Source organism: Engystomops pustulosus, chromosome 1 (assembly GCF_040894005.1).
Source record: "Engystomops pustulosus chromosome 1, aEngPut4.maternal, whole genome shotgun sequence".
NCBI lineage: Eukaryota > Metazoa > Chordata > Amphibia > Anura > Leptodactylidae > Engystomops > Engystomops pustulosus.
The window spans coordinates 160,455,346-160,478,685 of record NC_092411.1 but is presented as its reverse complement, the minus strand read 5'-3'; the positions used below and the strand labels follow the sequence as shown (position 1 = coordinate 160,478,685).

The 23,340-nt window shown below is 42.3% G+C and overlaps 1 protein-coding gene across 1 annotated transcript in view; it reads right to left on the bottom strand.

The window, feature by feature from the left end:
- SH3GL1 (SH3 domain containing GRB2 like 1, endophilin A2) overlaps window positions 1-23,340 on the bottom strand; it is a 78,955-nt gene that overhangs the window by 44,909 nt on the left and 10,706 nt on the right. The window contains exon 2 of the mRNA XM_072113304.1: window positions 1,132-1,200. Coding sequence (XP_071969405.1) covers window positions 1,132-1,200 — 69 coding nt within the window. The remainder of the gene's footprint in view (window positions 1-1,131; window positions 1,201-23,340) is intronic.

Here is a 23,340-nt window from a genome sequence, read left to right as displayed (position 1 = left end):
TTTACCACTTAGGCTGCTTTCAAACTTACATATGTTGTAGCATGGGTATGTATACAGCCGCGCTGCTCAACCCTCCCCTCTCCACAGGGAGAAGTGGAGCAGCTCCCACCAACATTATCACAGGAGTGCAAATGCAGGCCAGTCTAGACTGCGTATAATAGCCGATCTGCTGCTTCACAGTACCAACAATCACCATGACAAGTATGCTTGTGGAGTACATGAGATAAAGATCATTTACACAAACTGTTTATAGGGTTTATCCTAACATGACCTATGGTAGGGGATACATTTGTAATCTGTCAGGTCTGCCACCTGGGACCCCAAGTAATTAGGACAATGGGGATTTAGTTCGCCCTAGTAGGTGCAGCAGCAGGCCAAGCATGCGCTCTGCCATTCCTTTCACGTCTAGGAGAGTGACCAGAGACAACTAGATCCCCATTCTCCTAATTTCTAGTGGTCCCAGCTTGCAGAGCCTCACTGCTTAGGAAGTTATCACTAATCCTATGGATGGGGGATAACTTCCTAAATTGGGACAACTCCCTTAAATAAGGAAAAAAGGCAATGTGAAAAAGAAGGACACAAGAACATATTTCTTTATTAAAGTATATTTCAACATTTACTGTTCTCATTCACACTACTGACTAATAAAACTTTTATTAGTTATGAAGTTGTGAAGTTATGCAGTACATTGTAAAGAGATACCATTGATGCAGGTCTGGGAAGCAACTAAATTCCTTATGGAGATATGGCTTTCACATGCAACCTTTAGTCTCTTCACGGACCTACATTGATGGCCTCTCACCTAGCCAATCTGCTCAACACCTCCCGTCCCAGAACATAATGCCTGCATAAAAGTCTGTGAAAAACAAGGTACACCTCATGAATCAATAGCTTTCAGGACTACCGTAAGCAAGCAGTTATTTTAAGAAATAATTTTCTGTATTAATTTATCAGTCTCAAACTGACCTGGAGAAACTTTGATCACAAACTTAACTATACTGAAACAAAGTCCTGGTTTGGTCAGAAGTAAATACAAAACATTTGTATGGTTACAGGCATCCATGCAGTGCATCAAAGGTAATGAGGGGAAAAAAAGGGAAAAAAAAAAAAATATATATATATATATCCTACCTTTTCCATTTCTTTAAAGTCTTCATCTAGTTTTGTTCCTTCTGCTCCTCCAACTTTTTCACTTACAAGCTTTAAAAAAAAAAAAATAAATAATAGAAATCAGTAAAAAGAAAGTGAGTGCATCAGAAGAAGGTTTAATTACACTTGCATTACATTTTTTTAAAGGGCATCCTGGTAATCCCTAAGCATATTAATGTAATGGCTCAAAGTTGATGAGAGATGCAAAGTATAAAAATACCTTTACAGGCGCTCCCCTGCTTAAGAACACTCAACTTACATACGACCCCTAGTTACAAACGGACCTATGGATATTGGTAATTTATGGTACTTTAGTCATAGGCTACAATGATCAGCTGTGACAGTTCTCAAATGTGTCTGTAATGAAGCTTTAGTGTTATTCTTGATTCTTATGACAACCCAACATTGTCAATCCAATTGTCACAGAGAGCAAAAAAGTTCTGGCTGGGATTACAATGATAAAATATACAGTTCCGACTTACATACAAATTCAACTTAAGAACAAACCTACAGACCCTATCTTGTATGTAACCCGGGGACTGCCTGTATTTGGGCCACGACCTGACTGCACGGACGCATAAGGTGCTAGCTCCGGCACTGAAGTAATGCTACAGCGACTCTACTCATCAGACCTGAAATAGTAAGCATGACTACTGTCTCCAAGACGAAGAGCACAACTAATAAAAGGGGATTTCTACTTCTCTGCAGTGGCAGAACAGATCGAAGATGGCGCCAAAAGACTGCACACACGATCCCTGATGATGCAGCACCTACCGGGAGATGGTAAAAGACGAGAGGTACCGCACACAAGCAGGCAATCGTGCTCCGCTCCCGTTTCCCCGAATTCAGAGCTGCTAGGGGACACAGACGAGACAGCTGCGAGAATAGATGCTGACTCACCGAGTCTATCCAATCTGACAAAATGGCCGCCGCTACATTCTCCCTCAGGCCACAGTCCAGCAAAGCAGAGGCCTAGGCTATCTCCAGACCACAATGGCACAGGAGATGAGTGCTCACTCCCGGAGCACTCCTCAAGTGCCCCCTATGATGCCTCTGACATGCTTCCAGAATCAGAGAAAACACTCACGGAGTGTTCCATGAAAAATATGCTCAATATATGGAGACAAGCGTTCCAAGGGGACATAAATAAGATGCCATCACCCATAAAAGCTGAGGTTCAGATCCTTGGAAACAGAATCCATCATGTGGAAGAGAAAATGGGGGAAGTAGTACATTCACATAATGAGCTGATAGACGATCACTATAAACTGGAAGAGTAAGTTCAACAAATCCATGCTAAACTAGCCGACCTAGAGGACCACTCACGTCGGAATAACATGAAATTCCGGGTGATCCCTGAAATAGTCACACAACCAGAACTAACCCTATATACATCGATTTATTAAATTGATGCTTCCGGACTGTACAGACCAAGACATGAGAATTGACCGGGCACACAGACTTCCACACCTGAAGTGCTTAGGCGAGGAAATTCCATATTTCTTCATGATTAAAGACCGGTTGATGGCCAAAACCAGGAAAAAAGGAACTCTTCCTCACTCCTACTAAGATATGGCGATATATACTGACTTATCCACTGCGACACTCCGAATCAGGAGACAGCTAAACTTAAAGGGGTATTCTCATCAGGGCATTTACATTTAATTAAATTCATTTACCATATGTAAACATTTCTTCAATTGGATGTTAATTAAAAAAATGTTCCTGTGTGAAGATAATTTTCTACAAATGGTCCCTTAGAAACCAGATAGCTGCCCCGGATACGACCACGTCACACTCTGGCAGCGGTGGCCAGACATGCGCTATTGAGCCCTGCCAGACCACCAGGATTCAGCAATGATTACCACAGGACGGCTGTGGGACATGCAGTAACTCCCGGATATTTCTTATACAAAAATATATATGGCAGATTAATGAAACTGAATGTGAGTGCCCAGATGAGAATACCCCTTTAAGCATCAGATACCCTACAAATGGGGGTTTCCTTCAAAATTGCAGATCTCACAAAACTGACTCAAACCTACTGAAGAAATGGGACATACCCATGCTAGACACCTTCTTCCATGAAATAATCCCTCCATCAAACATTGCGGAAGAATGGCACAAGGTCGGGTCCAAAGCAAAAAAGCAAAGATAAATACTGAGTACGGTGCACACCTGATTAGTTCATATATACACTCACCGGCCACTTTATTAGGTACACCATGCTAGTAACGGGTTGGACCCGCTTTTGCCTTCAGAACTGCCTCAATTCTTCGTGGCATAGATTCAACAAGGTGCTGGAAGCATTCCTCAGAGATTTTGGTCCATATTGACATGATGGCATCACACAGTTGCCGCAGATTTGTCGGCTGCACATCCACGATGCGAATCTCCCGTTCCACCACATCCCAAAGATGCTCTATTGGATTGAGATCTGGTGACTGTGGAGGCCATTTGAGTACAGTGAACTCATTGTCATGTTCAAGAAACCAGTCTGAGAGGATTCCAGCTTTATGACATGGCGCATTATCCTGCTGAAAGTAGCCATCAGATGTTGGGTACATTGTGGTCATAAAGGGATGGACATGGTCAGCAACAATACTCAGATAGGCTGTGGCGTTGCAACGATGCTCAATTGGTACCAAGGGGCCCAAAGAGTGCCAAGAAAATATTCCCCACACCATAACACCACCAGCCTGAACAGTTGATACAAGGCAGGATGGATCCATGCTTTCATGTTGTTGACGCCAAATTCTGACCCTACCATCCGAATGTCACAGCAGAAATCGAGACTCATCAGACCAGGCAACGTTTTTCCAATCTTCTACTGTCCAATTTCAATGAGCTTGTGCAAATTGTAGCCTCAGTTTCCTGTTCTTAGCTGAAAGGAGTGGCATCCGGTGTGGTCTTCTGCTGCTGTAGCCCATCTGCCTCAAAGTTCGACATACTGGGCGTTCAGAGATGCTCTTCTGCCTACCTTGGTTGTAACGGGTGGCGATTTGAGTCACTCTTGCCTTTCTATCAGCTCGAACCAGTCTGCCCATTCTCCTCTGACCTCTGGCATCAACAAGGCATTTCCGCCCAAAGAACTGCTGCTCACTGGATGGTTTTTCTTTTTCGGACCATTCTCTGTAAACCCTAGAGATGGTTGTGCGTGAAAATCCCAGGAGATCAGCAGTTTCTGAAATACTCAGACCAGCCCTTCTGGCACCAACAACCATGCCACGTTCAAAGGCACTCAAATCACCTTTCTTCCCCATACTGATGCTCGGTTTGAACTGCAGGAGATTGTCTTGACCATGTCTACATGCCTAAATGCACTGAGTTGCCGCCATGTGATTGGCTGATTAGAAATTAAGTGATAACGAGCAGTTGGACAGGTGTACCTAATAAAGTGGGCGGTGAGTGTATATTAATCTCACTTTCACAATAAGAGTAGAGGAGACGCAATTGCGATTAAGAATACATTAGCGTTTCAAGAAACCAAGGTACTGAAAGACCCAATGGGCAGGTACGTCCTAATAGTATGCTCAATTAACAATGAAGCATTTACCCTGCTCGCCATATACTCCCCCAATAAACAACAGATACATTTCTTTCGCAAAATGCAAAGAATCTTAAAAAAACACACAAAAGGAGAAACTATTATTGGAGAGGATGGACTGTTCGTCAGTACCCCTGTTGCTGGTGCCAAACGCACCGCTGTGTCTGCATTTGAAAACGCAAACGCAGTTAAAGCCGCACCCACCGGGGCGGGCTGCGGCCCGATCACATCGTCGTTTCTATGGAAACGCCTGCGATCGGGAACGAGCCGTCTGTGTTTTGCATTAAATTAACGCAAAACACTGGCGGCTCATTCCCGATAGCAGGCGTTTCCATAGAAACGCCGAAGCGATCGGCCCGCGGCCCGCCCGGTGGGTGCGGCTTTGTCTGCGTTTGCGTTTTCAAACGCAGACAAAGCGGTGCGTGTGGCACCAGCCTGAGAGTCAAGACTTGGGTCGGTCAGAACTATACGACATATGGAGGGCCCAACACAGCACTGAGAAGGATTACACCTTTCACTCCACAGTGAATAATTCTTACACCAGAATCGATCTATACCTTGTGAGTAGACACTTACTATCCTTTCACAGAATCTACAATAGGTAATATTGCGTGGTCGGATCACGCGGCTATAACATTGTCCATATCCGAAACATTAGACCAAACTCCCACTTACATATGGCCATGTAACGAATACTTACTCCAACACCCAAGTAAAGAGCCATATTCCAAAAGAGATTTGAAGGAATACTTCAGATTAAAATACACCATCTGTCCCTGACCCCGTACTATTGTGGAATGCACACAAGGTCTACATGCGAGGTACATTCATTAAGCTACGGATCCAGGACTACAGAGAGCAATGGAATCCAAAACCATAATAAAAGAAATAGATAGACTGGAAACTATCAATAAGGATACCCCTCCACAGGCTTAGCTACAGCCCTAAGCAAAAAAACGTGATAAACTTTGATTACTGTTATTACAGGTATATGAAAAGAAACTCCAGAAGAGCAATACTAACCCCAGGGAGATAAGGCCGGCAAACTTCTTGCCAACCGATTTAAAGCCAAACATCTTAAAGCAAACATCCCCTTCATTTACACAGATGATAAAAAAGGGAAACTACTGTCCCCAAAAGATATTAGCCAATAGATTCAAAAAATACTATAAAAACCTTTATAACCTTAAACATGATCCTTTCACCTACCAACTATCTTCACAAGAAATCGGCAAATGACTGAATGGGCCTGAATTGACCTTTTCCAAGGAAAATCAAGAGGCGCTAAAAGTCACCATACCCAAGCCGGGTAAGCCACCAGTTTATCCCCAGAATTTTAGGCCAATCTCTTTATTAAATATCGACACTAAGATATATGCTAAGGTCCTTGCAACCCGTCTCATGGCATGTCTTCCAAGTCTGATTAGTGACAACAAAATGGGCTTTGTAAAAACGAGGCAAGCATCAAATAATACTAGGAAAGTTATCAACATAGTACACTTTCTAGAACAAAGTCAAACCCCTGCTGTATTGTTGGCATTGGATGCCGAGAAGGCGTTTGACCGTATTCATTGGATGTATGCCTTCTCGGTACTTGTCACAATGGGCGTGTGGGGCTCCTTCCTGGATGCCATCAGAAACTTACACTCTGACCCACCATCCATGGTTTACACAAATGGCACTTTGTCAAAACCTTTTTCAATAACCAATGGTATCAGACAGGGGTGCCCTCTCTCCCCCCTGATTTTTAATCTCTATGGAACCCCTAGCAACTTCTATAGAACACTCCAACACAATGCAAGGAGTCCGAGTGGAGGGTAGAAAACATGGCATATCCCTTTAGGGTAAGGATGATGTCATCCTTACCCTAGCTAACCCTGAAGAATCCCTGGAAGCAGTTACCACACTAACCCATAATTTTGGGAACATTTCCTATTTTAAAACAAACCACCACTAAAACACAGGCACTACCACTATTCATAAACCAGGACTCCCTTCACTTTTTACAACACAAATACCCCTTCGACTGGAGAAATAGCGCTATACAATATCTAGGTATTCAGGTGACATTCCCATCATACAAATTATACACCGAAAACTACGAAACATTACTAGCCACAATTCATAAAGAGTCCAAATGCATTCTCAACAAAGAAGTTTCCTGGCTGGGGAGAATAGCAGCATATAAGATGCTACTACTTCCTAGACTGTTGTATTTATTTCATACACTGCCAATTGCTCTCCCAAATAGATTTTTTGTCAAAGCCCAAAGTATTATGTCCTCTTATAACTGGAAGGGCAACAAACCACGTATCTCTAATAAGATTCTAACCAAACAAATCAATAGGGGGATTGGGAGGGTTATGTAGCCACTATATTACAACAAGGAACACAATGGGGCAGATTTACTTACCGGGATTTATTAAGGCAGTTCCTCCGACGTCCACCAGATGGTGCTGCTGCGCTGAAGAGCATCGGAACGCACTGGAATACACCGAGCCGGGCTGAGTGAAGGCAAGTGCAATTTTCACAACATTTTTTTTTTTTTTTTTTTTAAATGCGGCGGTTTTTCCGAATCCGTCGGGTTTTCGTTTGGCCACGCCCCCCAATTTCCGTCACATGCATGCCAGCGCCGATGCGCCACAATCCGATCGTGTGCGCCAAAATCCGGGGCAATTCTGGGGAAATCGTCGCAAATCAGAAACGCCTTAGTAAATGACCCCCAATGGCTTCATACCAAACCTCTATTGCCATGGATGCACATAGAGAAAACAATGGCAGCAGACACAAACAAAACCCTGCCCCCCATGACACGCAATCTTCTGGAAGTCTGGTCAAGCGCCCATCAAACGGAACCAGATTCAAATGTTAGATATAAAGCTAGAAAACAGTGGAATACACACTCACAGATTTGAATCTACAACACTGGAAAGTATCGGTGTGCAAACATTAGCCCAGATAAGTGACCAAAACAGAGCCCTACCCTTCCCTGAACTTCAAAAGCGTTTTAAATCATCCAACGCAGCACTATTTTAGGATAAAACACCTCATAGAAAACATCAAGCCACCCAATAATGGCGGAGACGCACATCTACATAAACTGGTGACGAGGCCAATGAAAGGCCTTAAAAAGGTATTCCGGGAATATGATCTTCTGACACAAAAACCCATGATGATATAAATAAATGAATACAACAATACTCAATTTTATTAGTCACAAAATGGAGCTTAAATAGTAAGATTTTATGATTTACAAAATTTATGGGCTCTTTAAAGTAGGTGGAGTTATCACTAAGATGGCTGCCACAGGAAACTACAAGTTCCATGATCCTTTAGTTCTCAGTAACTCCTCCTCCCTCTTATGCTCTGCTTCCAGTGATGATATAACAGACTTTCGTGCTCTGTTACCATAGTAATGATGTGTAACTGCCATCACCACAACACTGGCCATACTGGATGCACTGCAACCAACCGACTACAGCCAAACTTGGTGGTGATCACATGACCCTGCCCGGGCAGGTGCAGGACATGTGATGTGGACATGTGACCAGCGGCCTTCTTCTCTCCTATGTATGATCTGCAACGGACCGCGCAGAGGAAATTATCGGACTGATTAAAGGGCCAGTAGCATTTTAATTCCCCATCATAATGTATGTCACCAGCATTTTCTGCTAAGGGGAGCAAAATTTTTAATAACAACTAATTACAGGCTTTGGGAAAGGAACATAGGCCATCCAATATCAAGGAGTGGGAGAACGCTACATCTTTACTCCACATAGCATTAAAATGTACAGATTAAAAATGCAATTAAAGTTAATGATAAGATGGTACTATACTCCAGATCCTATACACCAGGCTTATCCGAACTCATCACCCTAATGCTGGAGAGACTGCGGTATGCGGGGGACCCTCATCCATACATTTTGGCAATGTCCCACAATACAGACATACCGGAAAGAGGTCTTTAAGCTTATACAAAAGGTAATGGGGCGCTCTGTAACATATGATCCAGCCCTAACTGGGGATAGGCCTTGTACCCTACCCATAAAGCAAAGAATCCTGATTTGCAAAATCCTAGGCTTTCCCCCATTTGGATCTATGTGCATATTTAGCATGGAGGCGAATTGTCTAGAAATAGATGCAAAAGAATCTCCCACCTGCATGCTCACAGTGTGATAATTGTAAATGTACATTTGTATGTATCTGTATTGAAAAATGTTTAATAAAAATGATTTAAAACAAAAATACCTTTATTATTTCTGTCAAAGGTTGTTGGCAACTGCAGCTAAATTCAGCGGTAGGGACTAAGAGATGAAGTACTTAAAGAGAACCCGTCAGGCAAAATAACCCCCCCTAAACTAAATATATTTTCATAAACTGCCATTAGAGAGCATTGCCTCTATCCCTTCATTGTCCCTCTACATGCCTTTAAACCTAAGCAATGAGGTCCTAAAGCTGTATGCAAATGACCTGTGAAATGTCCAATGAAGCATTAGCATATTCAAGCTGTCCACTCTATTCATGAGTGGGAGGTACAGCCACACCCCCAGTGCATGACTGACAGCCTGTATAATGACGTGAGGCTGTATAATGATGTGCTTCCTGGTGCTGGTGGCCACGCCCCCTGCAGCCTGTGTGTGCATGTGTGTGTTTAGGAGAGATACAGCAGCTCCAGGCAGCCATGTTACAGCAGAACATGTCAGATTCATGTGTAGCTGATGTCTGTGTCTCTCACCTGTATATTAGGAGGATGCAGCATGTCAGCAGATGCACAAACACACTATCCATGCTTTACTATACATTACACACAGACATGAGCAGGGGGAGGAGAGGGGAGGGGGAACAGGGGTGACATCACTGCCTCTGACCATGTGACCAGCCTCATTTACATGATAAAGGATAGATGATTTTACAATGAATAATGTATGAAATAACTAGATAAAGGCTGTGATGGATCCTTGTGAGCTGCTCCTACAGGTAGTGGTGACAGGACAAGTGACACAGACCTGATGACAGGTGTCCTTTAAGGCAATTTGTATTCCACACCATTGGTTCAGAGTAGACTAAGTGATACGTGGCGTTTTTATTCTTTTGGTTTATTTTAACAATTTAGCTACCAAACACTACTGACTTAGGCTGTCCAAGTAAAAGGAGTGTCAAGCCAGAAAATGATGCCAGTTAAATGTGTTGCAATTGTGAGAGCTAATATTCAAAAGCCACAGATCTTTAGCATTACAGAACCACCCAATTCCGGTAAGACTTGTTTTATAAAACTGGCCAACGCAAAGCAACCTAGTAAAATGCAACATACATTGCAGACCAGTCACGGGACACTTTTACACATTTCTTGCTTAAATTACAGCACTATAACAAATGGGATGCAGGCTACAGGAAAAAATACAATGGCTTGGTTAGATCTGCTCCATCCACAAAGTAAAGGAAAAATGCCTAAATGCTAGGGGTCCATCCACAAATATCATCATAGTAGATGAGCTTGAAAGAAAAATATGTTGTTCAATCAAGTCCAACCTAAAGATCCTATATTAGTGATCAAGAAGAAGGCAAAAAAAAAAAAAAAAAAAATGAAACACCACAAGGCTGAAGCAACTTGTCACGAAGAAGGGCAAAATACCTTCACGATTCAGGGCCATATTTAATGTTGGTGCTGCCCAAGGCACAGTGCTTACACCTTCTATCAGTGCCGTCAAGCTAACACCTCTGCCCATACCCCACAGGACATTACTAGAAAAAAAGCAGTGCTGGACCCAGGAGGAGGCGAGCTTAATAATTTTTTATTTTTTTGTAATGAACCTTTTATATGTTTGTTTTATTTTAATTTTCAAATTCACGTATGTAGTGGGCTGCTACGGACAACGCTGATGGCGGGGAATTTTAATAAAATGGTTTGCCACAATGTTGAGATTTTATTTTAAAAATAAGAAGCGTATATTTGTCTAAAAGACAAGCACATTACTTTGTGTTCAAGCTTACCGTATATACTCGAGTATAAGCCGACCCGAGTATAAGCAGAGACCCCTAATTTTACTACCAAAACTGGGAAAACCAATTGACTCGAGTATAAGCCGAGGGTGGGAAATGGATTGGTCACAGACCCCCCCAGTATATAGCCAGCCTGCCCCCTATAGTATACAGCCTGTTGCCAGTAGTATACAGCCACCCCAGCCTGCCCCCAGTAGTATACAGCCTGCCCCCAGTAGTATACAGCCTGCCCCCAGTAGTATACAGCACTGCCCAGCCTGCCCCCAGTAGTATACAGCACTGCCCAGCTTGCCCCCAGTAGTATACAGCACTGCCCAGCACAGAGGTCGCACTAACATTTTTCCCAAAGGGTAAAAATACTCCTCTTACTATTTTTGAGGAGTATAGACACTATTTATAAAAAAAAAAAAAAAAATCATCTGTCTGCTCCCTGCGCACAACACACACACTTCCCGGTACACGGTACACACTCACACAGCGCACGGTACACACTTCCTCACACAGCGCACGGTACACACTTCCCCGCACAGCGCACACTCACTCCCTCCCTTCGCACAGCGCACGGTACACACTCGCACAGCGCACGGTACACACTCGCACAGCGCACGGTACACACTCGCACAGCGCACGGTACACACTCGCACAGCGCACGGTACACACTCGCACAGCGCACGGTACACACTCGCACAGCGCACGGTACACACTCGCACAGCGCACGGTACACACTCGCACAGCGCACGGTACACACTCGCACAGCGCACGGTACACACTCGCACAGCGCACGGTACACACTCGCACAGCGCACGGTACACACTCGCACAGCGCACGGTACACACTCGCACAGCGCACGGTACACACTCGCACAGCGCACGGTACACACTCGCACAGCGCACGGTACACACTCGCACAGCGCACGGTACACACTCGCACAGCGCACGGTACACACTCGCACAGCGCACGGTACACACTCGCACAGCGCACGGTACACACTCGCACAGCGCACGGTACACACTCGCACAGCGCACGGTACACACTCACACAGCGCACGGTACACACTCCCAGTGCACAGCATTCACTCACTCCCTCGCACACTCACACACTCACAGTGCATAGCACACACTCACCACACACACCACACAGCGCATGGCACACACTCACACCACACACTCACAGTGCACAGCATTCACTCACTCCCTCGCACAGCACACACTCACAGTGCATAGCACACACTCACCACACACTCACACAGTGCAGAGCGCGCACACACACACAGCACATGGCACACTCACAGTGCACAGCATTCACTCACTCGCACAGCACACACTCACAGCACATACTCACCCAGCGCATACACAGAGTGCAGTGTACCCCCGGCCGCGGCTCACACTCACCCGGCACTGCTCTCTGGTCCTGCTGGGATCACATAACCGCTGGCCGCTGCTGCGGGCATTGAGACCTGGAGCAGCAGCATCGCGGGGTCGGCGCTCACAAATCCCACACATCTCCGCATCCTGCTGAGCGGCCCGGCGCGCGCTGCGATCGCTACTGACATTCCCCTCCTTTGCAGCGCAAGCTGGGCCGCTCAGCCTGCGCGCTACACGGAATAATTGCCAAGCGTAACTTTATGATGCGTGGTGAGGCGTTAATGCGATCTCTGGCCCAGCATTAAAAAAACAAACTTATATACTCACCCTCCGGTGGCCCCAATGTGCAGCGCTGCTCCCCCGATGTCCGCGCGGGTCCTCTTTTGGCTTCCGCGCCCGTCTTCTAACTTCTGTACATCGCACTGGGCGCCACCATTGCTCTCTCCCGGGCTTCTGACGTCATGATTAAGGGGCACGGAAGCCAAAAGAGGACCCGCGCGGACATCGGGGGAGCAGCGCTGCACATCGGGGCCACCGGAGGGTGAATATATAAGTTTATTTTTTTTTAAGTATTTTTTAAGTGACCTGTGACTTGTGTATAAGCCGAGGGGACGTTTTTCAGCACATTATACTCTAGTACCAGGTATAATCTAGAGTAAAGCTATCTCCACTATTAAGAAAGGTCTCCTTCGTCACTTTTTGACTGCAGCCCGCACAGTAATCCCCAGACATTGGAAAAGTCCACAACCTCCTACGATAGTTGAGGGAGTTCAGGAACTCTGTTTTATCCGGAGGATGGAAGAGTTGGTGGCCAACAATTCACTAGACCCTAATAAGATTAACACAGCTTGGGCCTCATGGGACATATTTATGGACTCTCAGTGATTTCATGATCTCCTCCTATCATAGATAAAACGTGCAGTAGCTCTACCAACCTTCAAAAGAAAGGTCTTACGGGCTCCCTATCCCTTATGTGTGTGTGTCCCCTTTTTACCCTTTCCCCCACTTTCTTTATATTCGTGTGATTGTTTTTCATGATTATCTTTTATTAGTTTGTTATATGTTATAGTTGTTACTTTGCCCGAGATGGCAGTAAGGGGTCTTCACCCTCGCTGATTTATTCTGATTCTTGTTATGTTTTCCCAATAAATGTTTATTATACATAAAAAGGACGTAGTCACATAATGGCCATTTATTTCATTGCTGTATGAATTACAAAAATAGCAGCCAAAAAAGTGTGATATAACCTCAACATAAGAATATGCTAGAAAAACCTTTATGTACCTACTACATATCAAAAATTGTAGCATGTTATTTATGTACAATGTGACGACATGAAACAATTCAGTGACTAATATATAATTCTACCTTAGATTGTACTTCACCATGAGACAGCTAAAGGCGAGGTCCCTATTTGATAAGATATACAGCTTGTTCTTGTTCTATTTATAATATGTTTGATTCAAGTTAACGCCCCACAAGCCAACACTAAAGCCTTGCTTAGCCCAGGAATAAAAGCACATATAATTCAATAATATGATATTCTTTGCTCAGGGCTCCTTAAGTATACTATATGTTTTATACATTGTATCAATGTGTTGCACACTGTTCTCTAGGTGCTACAAACAGCCAAGGACCAATCCAACATAAAAAGTTACTCTGCGCATATAAAATCTCAGATTGGGACACCAGCTTCACTTCACCGCCCACCGCTGAGATTTTATATGCACATTTTTTGTGAGTATATTTTATACTGAATAAATATTAATTACCAAGAACGTACTATGCTATCTACGTGTAAATTTCTTCCAGCGATCCACTATATCGAATAATATGAACTATGGAAGATAAAAACTTAGTGGTGGTCGGCTGAATAGTGGCTTATTCTAAATCGGAGGATTTGTGAAATTGTACTGGTGGTGTGGAGACAAATTTGAATTGGCTGGTCTGCTGACTGGAAGGGAAAAGGACACGGTAGGAAGACCTGGAGCTCCAGTCAGAGTAACTTTTTATGTTTTATACATCAGGCTAAATTAAAAGTCTATAATAAAAAAATTACATTAGAATGTTGCACGTTTTAATGGGATAAGAATTTGACATTAAGGCTACATTCACACAACAGTACAGCTTGCAGCCATACATACGTCCCCACAAGAAAGCAAAGGCCACACGGAGCAATACTGTGCTGCACACGTGCGACACCGTACCGCTCCATACACGGGCAAAAGATAGGACATGTCCTATCTATCTTTCCCTGTGTTACGGCACTGTGCACAATGGATCGCTATGGGGAGTGGTCACCCTTCCTCCTATCCAAGACGTATGCCCACCTGGCCGTAACCGTGCGGCCATATGTTCGTTTAAATGTAGCCTTATACCGATGGGCACTATGGTGGCTCAGCGGTAATAACCTCGGTCTTTTAGGAATGGAATGCCTTGTTCATCCATTGCATTTTTTATTTCGTCACCATTATACTTTACGTTCGTAATGTTAGGATTAGCGTCTGTCTGCCAATTGTACAGTATCCCCTGCCAAAACTTTGGATCGAAGACACTTAAAGCAAGCATGTGCCAGTTGAATGGGGGGTGGTGTCAAGACTGGTGCACGTTGTGCTCAGTATTGATATACTCCCCTGATACTCATGATTATAAACTAAAGCTGGAAATCACATCTTTAAAACTGCACCAGGAATACTGTATACAGCTCTCACTGTTGCAGCAGCAAATAAGAGATACTGGTGTGCACAGATAAGCAGCTTTAATATGGCAGCAGAATTATGGTTATAGGTGCAATGGATGCAAATACATGATCTAAAGCAGTGATTTTCAACCTGTGTGCCACGGCACACTAGTGTGCCACGACACATGGTTGAGTGTGCCGCGGGGAAAGTTCCCCGAACTATGGTGCCCATCTTCTGTAGCTCCTGCACCGCGCGGCCCATGTCACATGACTGATGCGACCTGACGTCAGGTCGCGTAAGTCACGTGACCAGAGGCGCGCGGTGCAGGAGCTACAGAAGATGGGCGGATCGCCATTAGGAGAGAAGTTACGCGGAAGAAGACATCAAGGGTAAGTATATAAGGTTAATTATTTGTATAGGGAAGGAAGGGAGGCCGCTAGGGGCTCTTAATTAGTAAAGGGAGGCTGCTAGGGTCTTTTAATTAGTAAAGGGAGGCTGCTAGGGGCTCTTAATTAGTAAAGGGAGGCCGCTAGGGGCTCTTAATTAGTAAAGGGAGGCCGCTAGGGGCTCTTAATTAGTAAAGGGAGGCCGCTAGGGGCTCTTAATTAGTAAAGGGAGGCCGCTAGGGGCTCTTAATTAGTAAAGGGAGGCCGCTAGGGGCTCTTAATTAGTAAAGGGAGGCCGCTAGGGTCTTTTAATTAGTAAAGGGAGGCCGCTAGGGTCTTTTAATTAGTAAAGGGAGGCCTTTTATGACTGTTTTAGTGTCATTTTGTGCTATTTTGGTTGTTGGTGTGCCCCAGGATTTTCTAAGTATAAAAAGTGTGCCGCGGCTCAAAAAAGGTTGAAAATCACTGATCTAAAGCATACACGCCCAACATTTATCAGTCTGAGGGCTATGTTGTCATATGTCAAGGGGCCACACACCAGTAACCCGAACCTAAGATGCACTAATTCACAAAACTTCTCAAATCCCACCCCAGAAACCAAATAAGACATTTGTATAATATCTTTAAGCAGACAAAAAATTATACTGGAGCCCTCCCCCCGCCCTTTAGAGCATATAACATATAATACTGGAGATTCCCCAATGCAGATATATAATACTGAAAGCCGCCCCATCAGAGTGTATGTATAATACTAGAGCCCCCCACCCACAATAATAAAATACTCGATTGCGACTCCCCCCCCCCCAAACAGGCCCACTCACCAATAATGACATGCTGATGGTTTAGTGTCTTTATTCTCATAAATTAGGTCGAAATGCAGCAGAAATTTTCCAATATTGACCTCATCATAAACTTTTGTTACATGTGGATTTTGCTAGTGCAGTGTTCTCTACAGGTAAAGAATATAACTTATTTATCTGGAAATTATCTGGAAATCAATGAAAGTCAATGTAAACTGATAACAGCATAATGTTAACTCTTTAGAATGCTATTTATTTTTTCATATTACTGATAAAATACACAGAAGTATTCAAAAACAATTATACAAACAGCTTAACATATTCAGTACATAGCAAAAATCTACTTGCAGAGGTCACATTAACACCTTACCACCAAAGCCACTTTTCACCTTCCTGACACGGCCCATTTTTTCATTTCTGCCCTGTGTCACAGTTTTCTCATGACACTATGTACTGCATGTTAGTTGAAAAATTTTGGTGGTATGTCTTGCATTTATTTAAAAAAAACAGATATTTGGTGAAAATTTGCAAAAATGTGATTTTCGAAATTCAAAATGTTCTACTTTTTGCGCACACAGTCATAAGAACAAAAAAACTTGATAACTAACATTAACCGAATGTCTGCTTTATGTTGACATGGCTTTTTATGCATACTCTTATTTTTGTAGGATGTTATGGGCCTTTAAACTTTTGGTGCGATTGTTCACATTTTCATAAAAAACACAAAATCCTGCTATTGAGGGACCTGCTCAAATTTCAAATCACTTTGCGAGACCTAAATAATAGTAAAACCCCATAAATTACCACATTATAGAAACTACACCCCTTAACGTATGTAAAATACCTTTTATGAAGTTAAGTAACCTTTTAATTTTTTAGAGGGGCTAAAACAAAATCAGATTCAATTTTGAAATTTAATTTTTGGCTAAATGAAGGTATTCTTAAAAAAAAAAAAAAAAAAAAAAAAAAGTACACATTCTCAGTGGATAAAATACCCAACTTTTGATACCAAATCTCTTCCGGGTACAACAATACCCCATATGTGGTGGTAAACTGCGCTATGGGCGCATGCAAGGGCATCGAAGGAGAGCTGCGCTATTTAGAGCAGATTATGCATTGTCACTTTTTATTGGCTATACTGTACAATCTATCTTTTTTGGCAATTTGGACATACAGGGTTACGTACAAGATAGGGTCTGTAGGTTTGTTCTTAAGTTGAATTTGTATGTAAGTCGGAACTGTATATTTTATCATTGTAATCCCTGCCAGAACTTTTTTGGTCTCTGTGACTATTGGATTTTAAAAATGTTGGGTTGTCATAAGAATCAGGATTAACACTAAAGCTTCATTACAGACACCTGTGATAACTGTTACAGCTGATCATTGTAGCCTAGGACTAAAGTACAATAAATTACCTATATCCAGAGGTCCGTTTGTAACTGGGGATCATATGTAAGTCAAGTGTTCTTAAGTAGGGGACCGCCTGTATAAGGGCTTATTTTCTGCGTAACAAATAACACTTCAAAATGGTGGTATTTAATATTCCATGCCGTGTACTGGGAAGCGGGAAAAAAATTCCAAATGCAGTGAAATTGGGGGGGAAACGCATTTGTGCCGTATTCTTTTGGGCTTGGATTTTACAGATTTCACAGTATGCCCCAAATGACTTGTCTACTTTATTCTTTGGGCCGGTACGATTACGGGGATACCAAATTTGTATAGGTTTTATAATGTTTTCATATTATTTAAAACATTGTACAAAAAATTTGTTTTGGGATTTTGCCATCTTAATCATTTTTAGCATTGTACGACCCTTTGATCACTTTTTATAGAATTCATTTTTTTTTTTAAATGGCAAAAAAGTGCCATTTTCGACTTTGGGCGCGATTTTCCGTTAGGGGGTTAAAAGCATATTTTGATAGATCGAGGATTTTCAGACGCGGCGATACCTAAGCCAATACAACACAAAGCCAATACAACATCTCCTTTCTCAAAGGAGAATTACCGTATTTTCCGGATGATAAGGCGGTGCGGACTATAAGGCGCATTATGAATAAAGGCTGGCTACGTGCATAAAGTTGCATATATAAGGCGCATCGGACTATAAGGCGAGGGTTAGAAGGGGATCTGGGGGCGTGGTTTGGATGCCGAGCGGAGAGGTCGCACATGTGTGTGATGTGAATCAGCTACATACTTCATGACACACATCACCATCAATGAGTTTAACGACAAACTAAAAAAATCCTAACCTTATCACTCCCAAACATAATTTGGAACACAGTATATTACACATACACACACTACCTCTCAAAAGTTTGGGGTCACATGAATGAATAGAATAGTCCAAACATTGACAAGGTTTTTCACTTTCAAACTTTGCTTTCATCAAGGAATGGTCCCTTTGCTGAAATTATAGATTTCAGACCTTTGGCATTCTAGCTGTTAATTTGCTGAGGCAATCTAGAGAAGTTTCACCCCATGCTTCCAGAAACTCCGCCCCCCCCCCCCCCCCCGACAATCTGAATTGCCTCGATAGGCACTTTTTTTGTACCATACGCTCAAGCTGGGAAAGGAAAAGGAATTGGAAACTTCAAAGTCCATGAATTTCTTTCATCGTTATTCCCAATTAGTTAAAAATGGCAGTATCGACATTCTGTCCAACGCATTTCGACAAACGTCTTTCTCAAGGTCTGGCTACACACGTTTCCTAACACAATTTAAAACATACATGCAACAGGGTGGGTAAGAAAAAAAACACTTCCATTTTCAAGCCATTGTTGTAAAAATAAAAACAAACAGAAATACAGATACTAAGTTCACATATCTACTACACATAGTAACTCAGAACACAATCCATACAGACAAAATATGATATACACAGAGACGGAAATATATTAATATACAGGCAGTCCCCGGGTTACATACAAGATAGGGTCTGCAGGTTTGTTCTTAAGTTGAGTTTGTATGTAAGTCGGAACTGTATATTTTATCATTGTAATCCCAGCCAGAACTTTGTCTCTGTGACAATTGGATTTTAAAAATGTTGGGTTGTCATAAGAATCAATATTAACACTAAAGCTTCATTACAGACACATTTGATAACTGTTTCAGCTGTTTATTGTAGGCTAGGACTATAGTACAATAAATTACCAATATCCAGAGGTCTGTTTGCAACTATGGGTCGTATCTAAGTCGAGTGTTCTTAAGTAGGGGACCGCCTGTATAAGCAATTTCAAAAGCAATGTAATAAATCTTGACTCAAATTAATGCCATCCGGTTGTCTGGCCTGTATATAATTTCATTTCGTGGTCTCCTCCTCTGAAGGGTCTGCACACCTTTTCAATACCTTGCCAGAAAAAAGATCTGGTGTTTGTATTATGTACATTGTAAAAATGCCTTGTAATGCGGACTTTAAAAGGGCCTGCTGTGCACCCGACATATTGTTTGTTGCACACTGTGCATGTAACCAAATAGACTACAAATGGTGTAGAACTACTGATGTAAGATTTAATCGGATATACATTGCCCATTGATGATGAACAGAAAGTGGTACTTCTGATTAGCATGATATACAATATACATGAGTATGTATTGTAGGAACCTTTTTTTACAAACAAAAAAAATATATATTTATATAATATTATTATTATTATAATTATTATTAATAGTCTCCACCCAGAATGGCTTGTTCTAAAAATAAACTAGGTGAGACTTTAGAATCTATACAGAGTGCTTTTCTCGCTAAAAATCTTTTTATGATGCATAGAATTTTGCTATATTGTCTGCTACAAGAGGCCGTGAAGGTAACCTGATTTCTTTCTTTTGAACATTTAATGTTCTTAGTTTTATCTTGCAAAAGAGTAGAACATTCAACTTAGGGGTAAACCTTCTTTAAAAAAGTCTATTCTACAAGGCCACTGCTTCAAGTACAAAAACATCAGTTACAGTACAAATATGCTTAAGTTATATCAGTTCCCAATATGGTAAATTATTAACTATGTTTGGGGTGGTACAACCATTAGTTGGCCATCATCCACATAGAAGCAGATATCAAGAAACAATATTTTTCGAAAAAAGCAAAATATGAAATTTAAGATTCAATTTAATTAATCATTCCAAGCAAAATCTGTGGAAAGTTACTACAGAACTGTTCCAAAGCTCTCACAAATTACTACTAAAGGTTAGTAAGTAACTAGGAGGAGATATTTCTGGTTAGTTCTCTTATGGTAATCTGGGAACACTATTTCCAGCCAATTTAGACAGCAATTTCCATGTTTAAACTATGACTAAAAACTTCTCTTTACTAATACCGTATATACTCTAGTATAAGCTGACCCAAGTATAAGCCGAGGCCCCTAATTTTACCACAAAAACCTGGGAAAACCTATTGACTCAAGTATAAGCCGAGGGTGGGAAATGCATTGGTCACAGCCGCCCCATTTATACAGCCTGCCCCATAATATATAGCCAGCACCAGCCCCCAGTATATAGCCTGCCAGCCCCCTGCTCCAGTATATAGCCAGCCCCTGCCCCACCATATAGCCAGTAGCGGGGGAAGCCAGAAAGGTGAGTTTTGATGTATTTTTTTTACTTGAGTATAAGCCGTGTTTGGGTTTTCAGCACATTTTTTGTGCTGAAAAACTAGGTATATATATATGGTATATTGTCATGGGTGCCCCCTAAATTTTTATCCCAAAAATTTCAATGTAGAAATTTCAGGAAAAATTTAAAATTATAAACTTTGTACTATTTGTAATCTGTCTAACGTCCTATATGAATAAAAGGACTTTTAAAAAATGATGGAAACAAAGTTGAGATATGAAAAATGTATGCAAGTAACTAATTTGGGTTGTAAAACTATCCATCTCAAAAGATCATTCGAAATTTTTATAACTACAATTACTCAAAAAATGTTGCATGGATTTTAGTTTTTTTCATAAATAAACGCAAAACATAGCAACTAAAATGTACTACTAACATGAAGTACAATGTGTCACGAAAGAAAAAGTCTCAAAATCATTTTGGTAAGTTCAAGTGTTCAAAAGTTATAACCATATAAAGAGACATGTCAGATTACAAAAAATAAAAAAAGTGGCCAAGCCTTAAAGGGGTTTTCCCAGGAAAGAAAATTCTCAAATCTCAATCCCCAAGTTTACACAATAAATATCATTTTAACCCATCACTTTACAATTTTACCCAGTTTTATTGCAGATTTAGCTTCTATCACTCAGTGATGGTTAGTGTAAAATACCAGAGTGTGAGCATGGACTCTCTAAGCAGACACATTATGATCCATCTAGTTCTGTGAGCTGACAATGTGATTAGATTATCAGGGCACAGGGTTTATCTGTACAGGGGAGGGTTGAAGGGTCAGAGAGTACACTTCTCTGATTAGTGCCAGTACGTCAGTCCAGTACTCTTCCAGTTTAGTACACCCCCAAAACATGTGCATCAGACCAGCATCATCTATGCTGCACTTGGGGCAATTTGCATTGTCCCAAGCCCCTATTTTCCGCAGAAGTTCAGGCGACCTGTATGTCCTGTGGATTAGCAAAAGTTGTGAATATCTATGTGACTCAGAAAGAGACAGCTGTGGGGTCATTTCTAATATGGCATTCCATTGATCATCTGTTAGCTGCCCCACATCTATTTCCAATTTATGTCTAGCCTGAATGGGGTATTTTTCCAGGTGTTTGGATAGCAGCAAATTATATAACGCTGATATAAGGCCCCTCGTACTATCAGAGCGTTCCAGTAATCCCAAAAAGGAGAGGGCCCCAACTAACGGGTCCTCTTCTTTGAACTGTATTGACCATCCATGGCGTAGCTGGAGATACTGATAAAAAGCGCGATGGGGAATATTAAATTGTTCTTGCAATTGCTCAAACGACTTGAACTTTCCATTCTCTAAAAACAGAGATCATCACAACCCCTGCCATTATCCACATATTAATCCCTTCTGGTTTTTTAAATTCCGGAAAAGCATTATTGTGCCATACTGGAACAATATCTTAAATATCTTCAGTGGAATCCAAATGGGAGCATTATGGAGTATGTATAACCATTGGGGCATTAAGATCATTTTAATCAAATTACAACGCCCCACAAGAGACAATGGAAGTTTATTCCATTCCATAAAGTTTTTGGAGACCATCACTCCTAGGTATTTAAAGGACTGTACGGATTTAATATGCATTTCCTTCAAATTAAGAGAGTCCGGGATTGTATCAACCGGTAGTAGCTCAGACTTTCCCCAATTTATCTTGAGTCCTGATTTCTGGCCAAATGTTCGGATTATATCCATGGCAGGTATCAAGGAGGCCTCCACATCTCCTAAGTATAAAAGCATGTCATCTGCGTATAAAGATACGCGCTCTTCTACCCCCCCTCTCTTAAACCCCAAGATGTCCGGTGAGTGTCTGATCAGACTCGCCAGCGGCTCGATAGCCACTGCGAACCGGAGGGGAGATAAGGGGCATCCCTGCCTCGTACCCCTGTTTAAGTAAAAGGACTCTGATAAGCAACCGTTCACTCTCACCCGGGCTCTAGGGGAGGAGTATAGCAATCTAACATAGGCTATAAATCAAGGTCCAAAACCCATCACATCCAGGACAGCCCATAAATATCTCCACTCGACGCTGTCAAAAGCTTTGGCAGCGTCGAGCGAGAGGACTGCCCTTTCGCACCCTTTTCTGAAAGCTGCAGTTTCAGAAACGGCCTCCTCAAATTAATGGATGTGGCTCTCTCGGAATAAACCCTGTTTGCTCAGGGTGTATAACCTCAGATATTACCTGATTTAATCTCATAGCTAGGACTTTGGCAAATATTTTAACATCTATGGGCAATAAAGAGATGGGTCTATATGATTCCGGATTAGCAGGGTCTTTTCCCTTCTTGGGAATAACCACTATCACGGCATCTAGCATGGAGTTGGGTAATCTGCCTGTCTCATATGCCTGCTCAAGTATAGATAATAATCTGGGAAGGAGAATGTCTCCTTGGGTCTTATATAACTCCGCCGGGAGTCCGTCCATCCCTGGGGCCTTCTCGTTATGCATAGACCTTGTTGCAGTCTCTAGTTCTTCAAGGGTTATAGAGGAATCCAGGGTTTGTCTTGCTGTGTTAGAAAGCTTTTTGGTGGGCTGGGATTCCACATACTGCAGCATGTCCTCCCAGGTGTCTGTAACAGTGGACATGTATAAGTGCTTGTAATATGTATAGAAGACATCCAATATCTCTCTGTCCCGGGTCACTCTAGACCCATCCCCCTTATCCAAATAAGTAACATGTCCCATTCCCTGCTGTGCCCGTACTATAGTTGCCAAAAGATGTCCTGTTGCCTCTCCCTCCTCAAAATACCTCTGTTTCATGAAATACCTTTTGTTAGCAGCGGAACTCAACATATGGTCTCTG